Source organism: Telopea speciosissima, chromosome 9, assembly GCF_018873765.1.
Source record: "Telopea speciosissima isolate NSW1024214 ecotype Mountain lineage chromosome 9, Tspe_v1, whole genome shotgun sequence".
Classification (NCBI taxonomy): domain Eukaryota; kingdom Viridiplantae; phylum Streptophyta; class Magnoliopsida; order Proteales; family Proteaceae; genus Telopea; species Telopea speciosissima.
Window position 1 is genome coordinate 10959221 of NC_057924.1, and position 20577 is coordinate 10979797.

The window sequence follows — 20577 nt, forward strand, 5'->3', positions numbered from 1 at the left end:
ATCTATATTATATTATTAGGTCCAACATCCAAGGCATCCAAAAAGGCCTAGGTGGCATTCCAGGATGCAACCCAGAGCCACCTACATACTTGATCTCCTATTGGAGCCAATATGTTTAATACAGAACACAGAAAAGTTCTCTGTGGAGGGGAGTGTGCCGCCCACGCCAAAACACAAAGGGGGTGAAATGACCGCCTCGCCCCATGAAAGGTGGAAATCCCACCCCCATAATGCCAATATGTGTGCTTTCATTGGCCTTCGTGCACGTGCAGGGATCGACGCACCTCCACAGAGGACCTCAGCCCTAATTAATTAATCTCTCTCAATTATTGCAGTCGCTTCTACTCTGTCATGCGATACTTGCATAACACTCTTAAAAAATGCAAACGTTTCATAAAATCACAACTGGTCACACAAAAATCCAACAAAGAAATCATAGAAACTTCACCTTTAGTTAAAGGCTTGAACAAAAGCACATAGTGGATCCAAAACCAAGAACTAGAACCTGAACATTCACCAAATTAAAGATTGTATTGTATGAAATCATTTTTATGCATTATTGAAATGATTTGATACCTTCAAATGCTATGAAGAACCTATAATTATATTCCATAATGATTTCAATGATCCCCCTGAACTTGCATTCCTATCAAGCATGAACTCCTTCCTTTCGATCAAATAGCAAATTAACAGCTAAAAAAAAACAAACAAAGAGACCACTTCTTTTTTTTTCCTCCTCTCAACAATGGAGGAAAAAAGCATCATAGATAACACGTACAACCCAATACAAAAAGGAAGAAGAAAATAAACAATAAAAAAGGGCAATTCAATTCGCTATCTTCTTTTCACCATCCATTGGAAAATGATTTCCTCGTCATCAATTTTATCCTTTCCTTTCCCCTATTTTTTTGTCTATAGAATTAAAATACCTAGAAACAAAAATAAGTACAGACACATTTTTTTTTGCTAAAGGCGAGCAAAGTATGTATTGATTTTACATAAAAGGTGTTACAGGTATGACTGGAAAACCAACTAAAAAACTCAGAAATCTGCCATTTTACCTTCGGCATGGCAATCAGCAAAATGGCAAACCTTGGAAAACTTTACAAAAGCTATGTGAAACAATCGAAAACCATTGACCCGAGAACAAGCTTAAGTAAATCTGTAGTATGGGCACCCAAGCGCTTCCCAAGAGGTCGCCTGAACAATGAAATTAGGGGAAACATTTCAGTTATTAGAAGTTTTAAACTTGGCAGCATGATTAGCTAGCGCATCTGCAGCCGCATTCGCTTCCCGGTAACAGTGGGTGGTTCTCCACTGTATGGAGTCAAGGAAAGTAGTGACCGACCACCATGTCTGCATGAAGCACCATGGAATCTTGCGAGAAAGAATGGATGATACCACTGCTGCCGGTCGCTCTCAATCCAAAGCTTGTCAATATTTAACTCCTGAGCTTGTTTTACTCCCACAAAGAAGGCGCCAATCTCTGCCATGAAATTAGTTCCCACTCTCTGATAAGAAGCAAAGCATCTACCAGCTGAACCAAGACAGTCTAGAAAAAGGATTGCCCAAGGATGACCCATCAATGTTTAGTTTCCACCAACCTATAGGGGGCTGCCTCCACCTTATCTCAATTATTTTTTCCGTTGGAGATTTTGTTATAGCAATATTGAACTTCCTAGACAAAGTAAAGACACTTAAATGAAAGGGTAAAAGTGAAATATTCTTTCTAACCCACGAACTAACACAATCAAGAATCATATCTCTCAATCATGAATGAACCTAGAAAGAAAAGATACGAACTCAATTAAAGAAGAAAAAACATAGAAACTAAACTGCATAAACCACCAACAAACGGAAGATGTTTTACTCTAAGATAGTAGAATTTCCATTTCAGTTTTGCTTGGCCACAGCTACCTGTGAACCTACCCAGATTCCTTTAGTACAAGTTTGAGGAGTTGACAGACAAGATTGTAAGGATTGATTCTAGGATACAGGCTATTCAAGTAGAAAGCCAACAAATGGACAATCCAAATTAATGGGATAAGCATAATAGTGAGGTGTGAAATGGTCATCAAGGGCAAGTGTGTTTCCAGCTACAGTTCATAAAAATGTCAAAAAGAAAAACATTTTATAGTTGAGTTTACTCCAATGGCGAAAGAATCTGAACAACTGGACCTCCCCACACTGGAAGTTAACTGCCAGAAAGGTTGAAAACATGCTAGAAAGTAGAATCTTATTCAAAAAGAGGAGGCATAACGTTGAAGTAATATGATAATGAATATTGTTAATTCTTTTGTTTTCAGCATGAATAGGGAGGAATGCTTTGTAGATCCAAAAACTTACATATGTTCTATCTATATCTATTTTGTAGAAGTAGTACTTTTCAAGTCAACAGATAGAATCACCTAAATTTCCTCTAGCCATTTGCTTTCGTTAATTATATTTGGCTGCTCACACCGCCTTATCCCTCCTGGCCCACTCCTTACCAATTTCTCTAATAAATTCTTGGATAATCTTCACAAGATGAATATGAGAAAAAAAAAAACATAAGAAAGGGGAATCAGGCTTCTCCAACCATTAGATGGCCCCCCAAGCATTGCAAAATATTTCTCCAAACTATCAATCTCCCAACAAAATTCCACAAGAGATGTGCAGATCAATGTAAGCCTGAAGAGTTTCCTCCCTTTCATGGGATAGAGGTGGGTGCAAACTTTGAATTATTGAGATATTCCCAAGATATTGAGTTAATCGTGTATTCGGATTCTAAATTCCAGGAAAACAATATTGGAAAATTTGCCATGAATCAAATACACACTGAGGTTTCTGCTGATGGCTAGAAAACTGAAACAACCCAATCGCATTGCCTTGACCGAAATTCTTGGATCTGTGGATTCTGGATTTCTGGCCCTGAATGTATAGCTGTATTTTCCGTTGTGATATAAATGTTGGTTCATGGATAAGGAAACTGTATGGACTCAATTGAAGTGAAACCACCTAGAGGCTAGTTTGGTTTTTTTTTTCTTCATCTTATTGATTTGTTTAATGGTCAGGTTAACCACCTAGAGCTCATAGGCAGTAAATAAAAAGGTCGTACCTAGTGCACAAGGCTCCCGTGTTTAGCAGGGTCTGAGGAGGGTCAAATGTACACAGCCTTACCCCTGTTTCCAGAGAGGCTGTCTCCAGGAACATGTTTGAATTATAAAAGTTGGGAAAACTTCTTTTTACTTTCACACTCTCATACCTTACTGTATGAGACCAATGACTGACCCAATAACTAGAGATCCTTTATCTGATGTATCAATAAGTAAAAAAAGAATTACTTTCCATAAAATTATCGAACAGAATTAGATCTAAAAATATGGGAATAGAGTTGAAGTGATTATGTTCTGTTGGCATGTTCTAACTATAATGACTTGTAGATACAAAACAACAATGCAATGGATGTCCCATATATGAAAGGGACAACAATGGATGTCCCACATATGACATGGGAGACAACTTCGAGAACTCCTGAAGCCCCATGTGTGTGTGTGTGTGTGTGAGAGAGAGAGAGAGAGAGAGAGAGAGAGAGAGAGACGATGGAAGAGTCATAGTTAATTACTTGTTTCTGTGGTTATATTTTTAACCCTACCATATAAGATATAATACAATAATTCGGATGGTAATAAACCATATAGTCTCAACAGATGAACGCGCATTTGCTAATCCCTATTCGTCTCCTGTTGCTATTTTCATAAATTTTGAGTCATGAAGAGAATCGTGCCTATTTTAATGGTTCTTGAGACTTTATCGAAAATTTATGTATTCTTTCTCAATACCACCCCACTTTCCACTACATTTCACCCAAATTTAAACATTTCAGCCTAACTTTCCATGAGATTTCGAGATCTCCCTACTATGAAATGATCAGAAAAATTAATATTAACTTTTCATACAACTATATTTCCTATGGCAAAAATAAATGTACTTCTTCCCTTGAGGACTCCGTTTCCCCCTATGTACCTAATGAGTTAGTCGGATAGTTTTTATTATTCCATCACTTTTTGTGTAAATATCTTTGTTGCTACCTATAAATTGTGCACTACTGCACTCCTCTAATTGGTTGTAATTTGTGCATGGGAACCAATCATATTGTAGGGTAACTGCTCTGTTTCCCTTGATAGAAAGACAGGGATGATTACTATTCTTTTCTTCAGAAAGAAACAAGTAATATTTAACAACAAATGATAATAAAGAAAGTATAGCATATATTGACAGGGCAGAGGGGAAGTAAAACAAAAAAGTACTGAATCAATAAAAACTTAATAAAAGTGCTTGTACCTGGTTAATGGAGTGTGGAGGCTCGAGAGTTGCTGCAGCTGAAAGTGCTGATACAAGAAGTACAAGGTTCAATTAATTTATCCTGCAAAAACAAAGCAACTATCAGAAAAGTCCATATTTCCATTAAACAAAATTAGACAGAATGCATAGAGGTTTAGCATAATTTTATGTTAGAAAGAGCAATTACCAAAGAAATTTCTCTTTCCGAAGGCAGAAGCAACTTGCATCTTGCATATGCTAACAAAGCCTCTTGGAGGAACTTGGCAAGATAGACAACATATAAGCAGGGCATGTTTGATATCTGTGGTACTGCTTGGGGAGGGGGGGGGGGGATCCTTTGATAGGTGATTAGCCTTTTGTTATTATTCATCGTATACCACTTCTGCATTGTAAGCCCTACTCTTACTAAGAACTATAAGTTGTGAGAAGCTTTGAGGCATTCATACTTTTAATTATCTTTTTCCATTTTCTTTTTCTCTGCTCCTTAATTCTTCCTCTCTGGCTCTTTTGGTCTGATTTTCCTCAAATAAAGAATGGAACAAGAGCATAAGCTTTATTTATCCTTCTCTTTTGAGGCATATGTATGTTTTAACTTCAAGGAAGTCAAAAATTGACTTGGGGCTAGTGTACTCAATATCATTGTAGCCAGAAATGCAAATGTTGTAGGCACTCACAAGGTGATGGAAGAAAGGCTTAACTGTGAGCATGTCGATAACTAAGAGACCAATCACTATAAACATCAAAGGACAGAGAGCCAAAGTTGCCTTTCAAGGATCCTGAAAATCTATTCGACTCATCTAGTGTCTAATCCCTAAGATAAAGGACAGATATTCCAAAAGGGATTCCGAAGGGGAGAATAATTTTCAATAATCAAGGCTCTTATGAAAGAGCATGCAGGAGACAGGTTACAAGTATGCTACCATTTGACTGGAGAAATTTAAGAATGAAAATATGATGGACCCAAGACTTAACAATGCTCCACAGTAATTCAATCTGCATATAATTTAAGTGGCCTGAAAAAACAAAAGATTCAGATTTTTTAAGGGTGCTTCTCCAGTGGGATACGACCCCAAGACTATACAAATTTCAGGACTCCAGCTTTCCAATATGGAGCTGTAATCAGTTTCATTAAAGAGGCAGTTAGAAAGGACCCTGTGAGTCTGATGTCTTACCAAGATTACCTCCTGTTCATTTGAATGGTAATATGACGAGTCAAACATGAAGAGCTTTGGGATCATCTCTGATCGCATTTGGTTAGAGACTTTGAATAGAATAGGTTATAGTAATTTACCAGAAAAAGCAGTCTGTACACTCTGGATGCTATACTATTGCTCCAGCCCACATGGGGCCCTCTACAAAAAGAAAACCTAAACCCCTTACAAAATGCTGTAATACTAGCTTACATACTCAAACCTACTCATTTACAAAATTCTCCCATGTATCCCAATACAAAAGGTATTAACCTCCTGGAATTCTGGTACAATAGAAAACCAGCTACAGTCTAGCCTCATAGCCTTCTGTGCAACAGAGGTAGATACTTCTTCCTTGCCTTCAAAATGCGGCATTTCTCTCCTGTCAAATGCACCAACATATTGTAAATGGAACCGGCTTCCTCAGAACAGCCATTCTTCTCTCCAAAGGACAACCTTCCCACTCACCCATCATAGCAAGGCGGGAGCTTGGAGAAGGCCAGCTCACCCTCACCACCGAGAGGTTACCCCCACACTTCTAATGTTTGAAAAAAAAAGAACTACAGGGATGAAAAACATACTCATTTGGAACCATAAAGATGCAAAAAATGCATTAAAGGGCATGCCTTTTCCATTTTCTGGCCATTTCAGCACAAGCTTGGACAGGGCTTGTAAATTTTCCTTGCTAGTGTGTGTGTGTGTGTTTTTTTGCGGGGGAAGGGGGGTGGTGGGGTGGGGTGGGGTGGGGTTAAGTGGGTGAGAAGAGTTCGCAATTGTATGCTTACTACTATTGTGTGAGAGGGATCGAATTGGAGATTTAAGGTAGCTGCTCCAGACATCTCATATCCATGTTATGTAGGCATGAATAAATAATGATAGACTCATTTGCTACTAAAAGATTTAACAATGATAGAAGAATACCATAAACATGATAAAAGAATCTGCAGATATGTTGCATTAAACAATGAAAGATCAAGTGTTTATATACATTTATGAACACTAGAGGCTGTACCATCTGACCCTCATGAACTTGATTAAACAAGGATTCCCTACGGATATATTGCAATTTCCCAAAACAAATGGAACCAAAAAAAACTAAATAGCATCCATCCCAACGGAAAATTACAATTTCCCAAAACCAATGCAACCAAAATAAACTAAATAATAACTATCCCTATAGACAAATTGTCCTTGTAAAAGTCAAAACCCCTCTGCATTATCAGTTCCTCCTACAGTTTGATTCTTTTCTTTGCAAGTCTGTTCCACTACAATACCAAAGATATTGAATCCTTTGATACTGGCTTCAAACTGTCATCACCAATAGAAGGCTCATCAGAGTCATTGATCCTCCTCCGCTTTTGACCTCCCACTGCAGATTCTTCGACAATACTCACAGATAATTGAACCTTTGTATCATTGGGAAATTCTGGAGCAGTTTGAACTTGAACACTCTCTGCTTCTTTGGTATTGTCAGTATCCTCTGATACGAATGGATGATGTAGAAGCATGGCGGCTGTCCATCTGAACATGCTAGTCCTCACAAAACACCTCTTCAAGAAATCCTTCCCTTCTTTGGACATCTTACTCGGGGTCTCGGGAAATTCCGTGCTGGAGCCGATCAGAGAAAGAAGCTCATCAACATCCATGTCAGACTCGCAATTCCAGGCAGGTTTCCCACTAATCATTTCAGCCACAACACACCCAAGAGCCCATATATCAGAGGGGGCTTCCTGTTCCTTACGTGCAACAGATTCCGGTGACATATAAAGAGGGGTTCCTCTCAAACTCAAAGAGTGGCGTTCCTTCTTCATCTTCCTCTTCCTCTGTTCTCTCATGGTATTCTTGGCGGAACCAAAATCAGCAATCTTCGCGACGCAGTCATCGTGACTTGTGTCTGAAGAAGAAGAAGATGAGTAAAGCACGAGCAGAATATTCTGGGGCTTGATATCGCAATGAACGTAACCATGATCATGAATGTGGTGAAGACCCTGAAGAATCGAGCGGGTGTAGCGCCTAACGTCGGCCTCAGGCAATCCGTTATGGGAGTTCTTAATCCGAGAAGCTAGGGTACCTCCAGAGGCATATTCCAGCAAGACATTATAGGTTAGCTCACCATTCTCCCTAGTGATCTCGTCTCCGTAGCAGCGCAGAATGTGAGGGCATCCTTCGAGCCTGGTGAGTATCTCCCTTTCCTTCTGAATCGTTCCGGAGTGAGAGACCTCAGCCCATTTCACAGCCATTAATGGTGGGAGATGGTTTCGACGCTTGTTGGCTTTCTGTTTTGCTGTGGCCAAAGAAACAGTGCTGAAGCTCCCTCGAGCAATGGTATCGCCTCTCATCCACATTCCTCCTTGACTCTGTCGCTCCATCTTGGAGTGCTCAGAAATCAGAATGTTAAGGTTAGGGTTAGGGCTTTTTTTCTCTCTTATAATGAAGAGCAGAGCTTACAATGGAGCGGGAGTAAGGGTTTTCTGGCTCAAACAAAGAGCTACGGATTACTTCCGCAGCAAAGAAAGAATAACCGAAAACGTTCGTTCGCGGGGTGCTTATTTATAAGTAAAACAGAAGTTAGGAAGCAAGTCATGCAATAACGAACTCACTTGATGTCCTTCTCTTACATGAATCCCGCTTTCCTATTACGGCGGTGTTGGGTGAACTTCAATCTCGACCGTTTGTCATGGACGTTGTTTAATAACTGATGATCTGATGTTGGTAATCATTGTAAAGTACATGGGATATGTCGTCTTCACCAACACCATCTACACATTTATTCTATTTATAATTCAAATAAAAATTAATTACCTGGTTCCCGGTGGCACGTGGCCCCATGCCTAGACACGCGATGGATCATTATCACCTTCAATTCTGACACTCTCCATCCAATCCCTCACATAGTAACTGAAATGACCACCTACCCACTGCTTGAACACATTGCCCAAGGTGGGGTAGGGTGGTCATTTCAACTCTTATGTGAGGGATTGGAGGGAATTGGATGGTGTTAGAATTGGAGGAGATAAAAATTCGACACACGACAACATGAATTGATCACTGTGCCCTCAGGGATTTCTACCTTTCTAAGGGGTGTAGCCGTTATTTTTGCGTGGCTTTAGGTGTGTAGGGGTCGCACGCCTCACAAGACTAGACAACGTTCTTTCTTCCAAAAATTAAATGAAGGAAAAGATTGAGTTATGCTAGCATCCTATTTGTCTATCTCTCTCTTCCTCCCTTTGAGGGATACGTAAGGGAGTCATTTCAAAGGGGGAATTATCCTACAAATTACTTGAATGTCTTGTGAGACGTACGGTCTTGTGTCTGTGTCTGTCCTTATCATATAGTCATATTTTTTAGGATCGAGTTTTCCTCTACCCGGGAGAAGGTGGATGAGGGTATCGGGAAGATATTTTGGGAACATACTAAAACTCTATAGGGTTTTGTGAACCCTAGGATAGTCGGTGAACCACCCTCTATGGGTGGAGGAAAACTTTGTCCTATTTTTTAAACGATAATTCAGACTACAAGCCATGTCCTGGAACTATCTATACCATTATTTGGCCAAACATCCTAGGCATCCAAAAAGGCCTAGGTGGCATTCCAGGGTGCAACCCAGTGCTACCTACGTACTTGATCTTTTATTTGATCCAATATGTTCAAGAAAAGGGTTCTCTCTATGATGCAAGGCTTTATTCCATGTCTCATGTTAAAGTGGATGCTAGAAAATTTGAAAAGTCCATTAAAGGATAAAGGGCCACCATGAATACTTCAGGAACAGTCCAATACATCACTATCATATGGTAGAGTTAGTCATTTAGTGATGATTTCCCTATAAATGTGTGCATCAGAGGATACTCTATAATGCTTATCTTATACCAGTGACAAAATTTAAAATAGAAGCCATATACTGAATTATCATACAAATTACTTGAATACTTTATTGACTATTAAATAAATGAGTGATTACAAAATGAATAGAGGATCTTTATGCCATAAAGCAATATTTGGAATCTCAAAAAAATAAAAAGACAAAAAAAGGGTTCTTATGACTTCAAAAATTCACATACTAATGAATGAATTAATTAATCTATCTCAATCATTGCAGCCGCTTCTACTCTAACAGGCGATACTTGCATTCTTTTTCTTAGCCTATAAAAGGAAAAGTTGGAAGTGCATTAAATCATTTAACACTTTTAAGAAATTCAAACGTTTCATAAAGTCACATCGGGTAACACAAAAAGCCAACAAAGAAATCATAAAAATTTCACCTTTAGTTGAAGGTTTAAGCCGAAGCACAGAGTAAATCCAAGACCAAGAACTAAAACATAAACATTCACCAAATTAAAGATTGCATTGTATGGAATCATTTTTATGCTTTCAACAAAAAAACAGAGAGGAGAACATTTCCTTTTTTTATCTTTCCTCAGTTCAACAACAGAGGAGAAAAGCATCCTAGATAACACAACCCAATACAAAAAGGAAGAAGGAAATAAGCCACAAAAAAAAAAAAAGATGGTTCAATTTGCTATCTTTTTTTCACCCTCCATTGGAAAATGATTTCCTCATCATCAATTTTATCCTTTTCTTTTCCCAATTTTTTTGTCTATATAGAATCAAAATACCAAGAAACGAAAATAAGTAAAGACACTCAAATGAAATGGGCAAAGTAAAATATTCATTCTAACAATTTCTATTCACGAACTAACACAACCAAGAATCATATCTCTTAATGATGAACCTAGAAAGGAAAGGACAAGCATAAACAAGTAAACAAATTTAAAAGATATAAATTATGTGAACGTTTTAAGCTAGATATGAACTCAATTAAAGACGAAAAAACATAGAAACTAAACTGCATAAACCACCAATAAATGGAAGATATTTACCTTAAGGTAGTAGAATTTCCATTTCAATTTTTACTTGGCTACCACTACCTGTGAACCTACCCAGATTCCAGAGCAGAGAGAATGGGAAGAGATGTGTGTGAGGAAGGATAAGATAGTAGAGCTAGATGTGTGTAAGGGTAATAGAGTAGAGAGAAACATGTAAATCTACCCGGATTCTAGATTCCAGACAGAATGGGAAGAGATGTGGTATTTGAATGCAGACATGTATCAGTTAAGGTACGTGGCATAACTCCACCACGGCGGCCCTATACATGTTTTTGTGGTACAGTCTATACATAAACATTGAAATATTATTAATGAGAATAGAAAGGCTTTGCAGAATGCATAGATAAAAATGCAAAAAATATAGTCCCCCGCATGACCTCTCATTAAGTTCTTATATATTTGGTCACATTCCTGCTCATCCAAATTTGGAGGTGCTGAATTAATTCATGAAGATATCTACGGAGAAAAAAGGGCATAAAGTTCCTCATGCTCAAGAGAAATTCAAAGATGATAGACAAAAGGTGCATGCAAACCAAACACGCAATAAAAAAAAACCCTTAGATTCCCTGTGATAGTGCAGGTTACACAAGGCTTTGATTTAATTTGAAGCTCAATTCCAAACTCTTTAGATGATATTAATAATAGAACATACCTAAAAAATGAACAAACATTTTCCTGTAAGGTTTCTAACATATTTTACAACTTTTCTAAGTATGTAGCATAGTACTAAATATCTGCTAGTGGCATCTGTCTAGCAAGGCAAGAACCTAATGTGATTGGAAAATACTCCTACTCCCACCAATTCTTTGCAAAAAATCAAATTTCATTCCATCTTGACCTACTTCTTCGTTCACTCAATGTGCACATATAATTGTTTCTATAATCATTATCAAGATTCCATATCAAGAAGTATAATTAGATAAAATGGAAAATAAAAGAGAACTACTTTACAAATCGAACTGATTGTTTAAAGGGAAGGAAAGGAAAAGAGGCAGTATATATCATATTTGTCCAGACAACCAAAACATAATAAGTTCTTAGTTGCATGAGTTTGGATAGCAAATACATCACTGACAGTTATTTTGTCAAGGTCTTCACACTTAGTGATGATTCATCACAAGAGGATATTTCTCAGTGCTTCTCACCTTGTCGTCAGAAAATTGTGTTCTGTAATAGTCGGTTATTGCTAGTGTAAAATAATCATATCTGTCCACTGTCTCAGCCAAGCCATTTGGTCTCTGCACATCAAAGCCCTCCAAAATGGAGGGAAGGGGTTGAAACAACCGAAAATCATAAGAGGATTTTACAATGAGCAAAAGATGAGAACAAATAAGGATCTGTTTGCAAGGGAAATAAAGGGAAGGAAGTGAAATCCAATCAATATAAAGTGGAAATTTTTGAAATCATTATCTCACAAGATGTGTAACTAACTCAAAAAAAATTACAATTAACCATATTAAATTCTACTACATTTTGAGATCAAATTCCTTGGTTTTAAGAAGTAAATAAAGATTCAATTTGAAGGATATGATTACCATATTTAGTAAGAGTTTAAGGTAGTTACACAATTGTGATTACAAAAGTTTCCATTCTTTTCAAAACTGACTTCCCTTCCCTTCCCTTCCCTTTATGTGCAACTGGGCAGAGCTACAGAGAAAACGTATCTGCACGTACCATGAAAAGGATGTGCATGAAAATAGGAAGTACTTGAAAAGGATATGCAAAAAAGTAGGAAACCTATATTAATTTCTCAAAGGTTCAAGACTTAACATGCTGAGCAAAATTCCAAGTTCAAAATTTCTAAGTCTTACTGGCCATAGGCTCACAAAAAGAATGTGAACACAATGCTGTCAAGTTCCTTTATGTAGAATTATGATGAGGGTGGGAATCCAGCTGCATCAAAGAGTGGTTGAAGGGAATCCAACTGCATCAAAGAGTGGTTGAAGAGGAACATGAATGACCAAAAGTAGAGGCAACAACAGTGATACAAGTGACTAAAGAAAATTGAAGCAGTGTGAACATCAAGAGAATATCTAAGGAGGTTTCCTATTGAGAAGGGAGGGAGGGAGGGAGGGAGGGAGAGAGAGAGAAGGAAAGAGAGAACTTCCTTTTTCACTTTGGCAAGGAAAATTCTGTACTTTTCAAATTTAAGTATGGCATTTTAATGCTCATTCAAAGTATTTGTTTAACCTAAGCTTCTAAATACGCATGTTATCTTTGTTACCCTGGCTCTATTTGTTTTGAAGTAAAATTATGTAAAAAGAAAATTTGTAACTAAGTCAGTAATTTTTCCTGTTACTTGGTTTCTATCTGGAAACAAAGGAGGCTCTAGAAATAACAATATAGATCGCTTCCAAAGAAGGAATAAAAAAGATGCCATACATAAAAAATAATTGTCTCATCATTCATGCCAGAGAAAATAGTTGCATCAGGTCAACAAAAATAATATTACAATACAACAAACTTTTAAATTTGAATTTCATAGGATGATCGACCAGACAGGTCTCAAATGATAATTGATCAAACTGCTTCATTCACACTCCTTATTTAATGCCAGCAACCAGAGAGTCCCCAATGACCTTGAGAAATTCCACATAGAATGATGTTAGGATAACCCCATGTTCACCTATCTAGCCGGCCACCCCCTCCCAAAAAAAGAAAAGAAAAAAAATGCAACACACCACATATTTTCCCATATTTCATAGCCTCTTTTGAAGGAATTTTTTTATTCCTGTGTGGCCCAATTAAATTTGGCTGATCTTGGGATCTCCATAACACTCTGTTCTAGATGTTCTCCAGATGAACTGTCAAAGACTTTAGAGTTGTGCTCCATCCAAAATATCTAGATAATTCCATGAATAAGTAATCTGAGAAAATAAGACTGTTTCTTATCCAAAGAGTTTCCTTTGATCCAAGTCAGCAGTAAATCCTCCATGTATTTCTAAAAGAGTTCCTTTAAGGACAGAAGCACAAGGTTTTAATTAGAGCATCCCATGCCTTTAGTTCCCCTCTTATAAGATGCACAAAATTAGCAGCAGGAGATGATAGCTTTACTATAGTTTTAGGCTTTCAGCATGATTAACTAATTGTAGCTAGAAAACATCGATCGATGGATTAAACAGCTAGGAAATATAGAAATAAGCTATAACATAACCTCATTCTTTATTCTGTAGCAACAAACTCTGCTAACTTTCAGTTCACAAGGGTCCTCCAGATCCGTCTCTGTGGTCGCATTATGAGAATCCAATGGAGTACTTGTTCATTCTTCCACTAAATAATCAATTCTCAATAAAATCAAATACAACATTAATGATGATAGCTAGAGTTAAAAGATGCACATACAGAAGTAAAATGAAGGAGGAATAGACTATATTGATATTCAAGTAAAATGTCCCCTTTTGAACAAAGAGAGTGACTGCACTAATAGATGAAGAGTTGTGATCCCGTCTTTGTCCCCTGCAAAGGCAAGACTGGTGATCAGACATTCGATATTAAAGCTAATAAATGCTCAGGTGACATGGGTGGAAACTCAAGAAGTGGAGACAAAGTATTATTGCTTCTCCACACCTCAAACAAAAATCAGAAGCTTAACTGAAGGGTTCCATTACGTTCTCCCTTCATCACAGGTAAGAAACTTAAAAGAGTTGTGAGAGAGGAGAGAACAACCCCCCTTTTGTTTCAGTAGATAGCTATGGAATCTCTAAAGTGTTAAACTTTGAATCCGCTTTAAATGGGAGTACACAAAGAAAATAAGAGCCGCCTTGACTCATTAGAATTCAAAGCCCTATTTAAGTCAAACTTTTGATTGACGAATAAGAAAAAGAGGAGAAGATAAAAGGATATTGTGAAGTACCTGTGTAGAGCCTGGCTTGATTACTTTCTGACCTCCCAAGAGGACAAATTAATCCACTCTGAATCAAATAAGGGCTGCCAGTGATGTTTCTCCATGAAACTGCTTGAAACCCCTTAGAAAACCTAGAAGTTCCCAACTCAGGGATCAGGAAAGAACCATTTAATCTAATATTAGCCTGACCATTATCAAGAGAGAAAACTAGGGGGTTTAATGAGAAATACCCACCTCTTCTCCTTTGTATCCTAAAATCCTGGTTTTGTACTGACAGATATTGGTGGAAACATCGTTTGGCTGTCAGTCTGTTTTAATTGCCACAGTAATTTGTTAATTACCTTTGTATCCTAAATTATGGATGAAGCATTGAATATTGAAGATGGAGAAACAGAAAATGGAAAAAGTAAAAAATACAAATATCTCACTACCTTGATGAAGATAGACAGATTAATTGGTTATGGAGGGGGAGGAGAGGAATTAGTGGATCGAAATGATGTCCTAATCTCTCCCAGAGGTTCAAAATGTGACAAGGTCAGCAGCGAAATATGCAGAGAAGAACATATTATCGTTGGCTACCATCTGCACCGTAACATTAATTTGAATGTCCAGATCTATCTCTTGATTGATTCCTAGACCTCGTTGTCCTGAATCTCCATGAAGGAGTTAACAGTTTTCACACTCAGAGGGTTCTGATCCAGTTTAGCGACAAAGTCGATTGTTGAGTTTGTTGGGACATGTTTCCTTTAGTAACTTAAGTAGAACATGATCCATGGTTGGATCGGCCTTTCTTCTGTTGTTGCAATTGTAGAGACAATCTTTGAAGGAAGAACACTACTGTGTGAGCACCTAAACATAAAAAATGCACCCAATTAATAGACCTAGCATTAGTTCAAAGGGATGAATCAATCCTCTAATACCATCTCTCTTTCTGCAGGTTTAAATTAATAATGATCCTTTAAAGCCTTGGTAGCTCACTGTATTTTTGTTTTCATCAATAAAATTCAATTGGGGTCCGACTGATACTCCATACGATTTGCAGGTATGGTACCCTATATATGAACTTCTTCAACCATGTGACTTCATTAAAAATCAGCCAATTTACTTCCCTTTTTCCTTTCACTCTCCCCCATGAAGTAGTACTGAAACCAGAAAAAAAATTAATGTATATTATTACGTACCAATGAGAGTAACCATGTCTGGAACATTGTTTCCTAGAGTTGCAAATAATCAAATAGAATCACCCACTGAAATTTCAGCAGGAGGTAGAAGATTCACAGCATCGCTTGCAATTGAAGATAGGCCATACCTTCTCCCTGTCATTACATCGAAGTACTGTCCTCCACCCTGCAGTGTGTACACAACCTACTGTATATATATATACGTTATATATATGGGATTTTTATAGGCAGAGGTTGGGCACACCGCTAGCTTTCCTGGAGCTAGTGGCTCAACCAATGGCGGGGGAGGGGGGGGGGGGCTGGCAGGGGAGGGGCGGGGGGGACTTTTCCAAGGGGGAGGAGAGAGCCAGACAGTGCTGGGAACAACTCCTTCATGGGACCTTCTCCACACCAAGGGTCATGCAAAAACTCCACTCTTTTTCATCCCCCACTATAAATCTCACCCCTTTCCTCCCATTTGATATCTTGAATTACCAAAAAATAAATAAAAAAATAGAGTGATAGTATGATATCAACTTTCCAGCAAGGAATAATCACATGGACATCTATTAAAAGAATTGTGTCAGTTTCATTACATGGGGCAGTTATGAAGTATCTGGCAGTCTGATAGGCATCTCATCCGACATTATGTTTCACAGCCAGAATAGAAGAAATGTATGAGTTTATTAACTGTCATACAAGTAGGATATGTTATTCATTATTTTCTCATGCTAACAATGCCAAGAGTTTTGAGATCACAGCTGGTCATAGTTAATTAGTTCAAATCTAAGAATAAAATGCTGCTGTAATTTGATTTCTTAAACATCAAAACATCCAAACTCACAAAACTGAAAGCACCCTAAAGGTTATCAATATGCTAAAATCACAAGATGTAACCATTTCCAGTCAATTCTAGTTAAGTGATATTGTACCTCATTGGGAGGCCAAAGCAGCAATAACATATATTGGCAACCTAATAATGGAAACGGGAAATTGAGGTATCCGGGAGGTGAAGATAAAAGGTATCAAATACATGGTAGTATGTGTTGTATACTGAGAGAGGCTTGTAACATTACAGATGGGTCCCACTAGGAGATCTTTGTCAAAAACTTACATGAAAAGTTGTCCTAACTATTCATGCTTTCAACCTTTTCTTTGTTTATAGATCACCCATGACATTTCTCTTTTCTACTTGTTAAAACAAGCCATCCAATTGACACAAATTTCAACATAGATAACACTCCAAGATGCAATCCAAGGTATGGTGCATCTCAACTCCTGCAATTACCTGAATGAGTATGCTACAAGGAGATAATCTTTGTTGTCTGTTGGCTCTGTACCAAGTAAATTGTCATCAAGCAAAAAGCTACAAGTCCATCCACAAAAATAAGCCAAAATGCATATGAAATGAAAGTTAGACACTTGAACTGCCACTTTCAAGTCTGTTATTCTTCATTGTATGGTGGAACTTCCTTAAGACTCTTATTAGTCCGTTACTCATGTCAATGGTACTAGTAGACAAGCTAGCCAGATCTTCCTATAGAGTATAGACAAAGGAAGAGCCCACACCATGAGTTGAAGTTCTGAGATAGTTTGTCCTTTGTGCCCTAAAAAATGATTAATGAATGTCATGAGCCTAAAATTTGGTTATAAGGGACAACTATACTAAGCAGAGTTGATGGAACCCAAACACTTATAATATGAAAGAGTACATAAAAGAACAATAGGATACTGAAATGAATAATGACATAAAAAATGTGATCAGATGTCCCAATTTCACATATATTAACTCATAACTGAAAAATATAGTGGAAAAAAAAAAATCAAAGCTGCTGAGCAAAGAGAAGAAATAAATACAACAGCAGATAAACAAGAAGAAAAGGACAATTATCCTCACCAAAATGTCATTCTTAGATGAGTTCTTTTAAGATGAAGGATATATCCATGCATTTCACTCATGCACCATCAGAGATATGAAGAAGAAACTTCTCCTGTGAAGGCCTTGAAAACGGTTAAGTAAAAATTATGCATTCTGTGCTACAAGAACCTCATCTTCCAATTGTAATTTTTGCAATTCATTTATGGTAACTCTGTCAGTTCCAAGCTTGGATAAAGGAAACTTGCATCATGTTTAGAGCTAGTATGAAGATGGGGAGGTCAAGGTATATGATAGGTTGCCAATGACAAGGTTTTAATTAAGCCAATCCGTCTGAAAACACCCAGTCAAAGCAAGTTAATTGAATCTTTCAGAGAAGACAAACAACCAGGTTAGAACTTAGAAGGCTAATGTGCCAGTTCAGATGCCTTATTCACCAGATCCATGAGGAAGGAAGACAGAAGAAAAATGTTTCCCATAGAATGGGTGGATGCAGCTGCAAGGTGCTTCCAGAGTGCTGTGTGGTCAGCACATATCAATAAAGGAGGATTAATAAGAAAAGCCGTGCTTTATGGGGCAGAATGTTAAGAAACCAAGAAAGAACACATACAAAAAATGAGGATGGCCGAAATGTAGATGTTGAAGTAGAGTGCAAAAACTCCATATGTCGTAAGCTGGATCATACAACTAGGGTTAGTCATGTATGAAGTCATATTACATAAGGCCAACTCTAAAACTTTTCCTAACATTGGCCAAGAGACTTTGGCTGAGAGTTAATTCTGGTACTCCCTACAATCCCAACCAAATCCAAAACCTTGAAAAGAATCCATCCTTCTAAACTTTCTCTAACAATGCCAACAACTTAGCCATGTACAAGAAAGTAAAACTTATGTGGAACAAAGGGATGAAAATCAGACTCATTTGGAACCAGAAAGATGTAAAAATACATTAAAAGGCATGCCCTATTCCATTTTCTGGCCATTTCGGCACACTAATTCAAGGCTTGTAATTTTCCTTGCTAGTGTGTGCTTGTTTTTTGGGGGGGGGGGGGGGTAAGAGGGTGAGAAGAGACCACATTGTATGCTTACTACTATTATATGAGGGACCGAATTGGGGATTTAAGGTAGCTGCTCCAGACATCTCGTATCCATGTTATGTAGGCATGAATGAATGATAAGACTCATTTGCAACTAAAAGATTTAATAATGATAGAAGAATAACATAGACATGATAAAAGAATCTGCAGAAAATAAAATGTTGCATTGAACAATGAAAGATCAAGTGTTTATATACATGTATAAACACTAGAGGCTGTATCATCTGACCCTCATGAACTTGATTAAACTAGGATTCCCTACGGACAAATTACAATCTCCCAAAACCAATGGAACCCAAAAAAAAACTAAATAATACCCATCCCTACAGACAAATTACAATCTCCCAAAACCAATGCAACCAAAATAAACTAAATAATATCTCTTCCTACGGACAAATTGTCCTTGTAAAAGTCAAAACCCCTCTCCATGATCAGTTCCTCCTACAGTTTGATACTTTTCTTTGTAAGTCTGTTCCACTATAATACCAAAGATATTGAAGCCTTTGATACTGGCTTCAATCTGTCATCACCAATAGAAGGCTCATCAGAGCCATTGATCCTCCTCCGCTTTTGACCTCCCACTGCAGATTCTACACTCTCTGCTTCTTTGGTATTGTCAGTATCCACTGATACGAATGGATGATGCAAAAGCATAGCGGCTGTCCATCTGAACATGCTAGTCCTCACAAAACACCTCTTCAAGAAATCCTTTCCTTCTTTGGACATCTTACTCGGAGTCTCGGGCCATTCCCTGCTGGAGCCGATCAGAGAAAGAAGCTCATCAACATCCATGTCAGACTCACAATTCCAGGCAGGTTTCCCACTAATCATCTCAGCCACAAGACATCCAAGAGCCCATATATCAGAGGGGGCTTCCTGTTCCTTACGTGCAACAGATTCCGGTGACATATAAAGAGGGGTTCCTCTCAAACTCAAAGAGTGGCGTTCCTTCTTCCTCTTCCTCTGTTCTCTCATGGTATTCTTGGCGGAACCAAAATCAGCAATCTTGGCGACGCAGTCATCATGACTTGTGTCTGAAGAAGAAGAAGATGAGCAAAGCACCAGCAGAATATTCTGGGGCTTGATATCGCAATGAACGTAACCATGATCATGAATGTGGTGAAGACCCTGAAGAATCGAGCGGGTGTAGCGCCTAACGTCGGCCTCAGGCAATCCGCCATGGGAGTTCTTAATCCGAGAAGCAAGGTTACCTCCAGAGGCATATTCCAGCAAGACATTATAGGTTAGCTCACCATTCTCCCTAGTGATTTCGTCTCCGTAGCAGCGCAGAATGTGAGGGCATCCTTCGAGCCTGGTGAGTATCTCCCTTTCCTTCTGAAGCGTTCCGGAGCGAGAGACCTCAGCCCATTTCACAGCCATTAATGGTGGGAGATGGTTTCGACGCTTGTTGGCTTTCTGCTTTGCTGTGGCCAAAGAAACAGTGCCGAAGCTCCCTCGAGCAATGGTATCGCCTCTCATCCACATTCCTCCTTGACTCTGTCGCTCCATCTTGGAGTGCTTAGAAATCAGAATGTTAGGGTTAGGGCTTTTTTTCTCTCTTTCAATGAAGAACTTACAATGGAGCGGGAGTAAGGATTTTCGGGCTCAAACAAACAGCTAAGGATTACTTCCGCTGTGAAGAAAGAATTTAACGATATGATAACTGAAAGCGTTTCGCGGGTTGCTAATTTATAAGTAAGAGAATGACCAACGAACTCATTTTTATCTTCTCAATTACACTGCCCGTGTTTGACCTCAAGCACGTCCAACAGTGTGGATCCCACCTTGGACAATGTGTTCGGGCAAAGGATAGGATAATCATTTTCGTCTCCTCTGTTAAGTGTACTTGAAATCAAATACGGATAGTGTAATTGAGAGGATTGCTTTTGACAAATGCCCACCTGAAATTATTCATTTGTCCAAATGTTCCCTACAATTTTTTTGATTATAAATTCCCGTTTACTTTCAAAACAGTGTAGTTCTTTGGTCCTTCTTGTTAATTTGGGATGTTAGATGTTAGTTTTTAAGAATCTAATGACCAAAATGCCCTTTTAATAATAATCGACCAAAATTAAAGAATAAAATAACCAAAATGCCCTCATATTCTCCAAATCATTTAGGGTTGGAACTGAAATTTTTTTCCCCAAATAGCTTTAGTGCCTTTTCATTTGATAATTTCATCAGTCATGATTCACCTTGCGATGT

General features: G+C 38.2%; 2 protein-coding genes across 2 annotated transcripts in view; both read right to left on the minus strand.

Annotated features, from left to right (window-relative positions):
- The window catches only part of LOC122639799 (quinone oxidoreductase PIG3-like), a 21772-nt gene extending 17821 nt beyond the window's left edge, over positions 1-3951 (minus strand). Inside the window, exon 1 of the mRNA XM_043832776.1 lies at positions 3939-3951. The gene's annotated coding sequence lies outside the window, so the exon portion shown is untranslated. The remainder of the gene's footprint in view (positions 1-3938) is intronic.
- LOC122638633 (mitogen-activated protein kinase kinase kinase 20-like) lies at positions 1266-19934 on the minus strand. Its single transcript, XM_043831491.1, has 4 exons — positions 19000-19934; positions 17387-17391; positions 6788-6962; positions 1266-1511 (listed from the first exon to the last, which is right to left on the minus strand). The coding sequence occupies exons 1-4, from the start codon at positions 19879-19881 to the stop codon at positions 1266-1268; spliced, it is 1308 nt and encodes a 435-aa protein (XP_043687426.1). The 5' UTR covers positions 19882-19934.
- Positions 19935-20577: the final 643 nt, after the last annotated feature.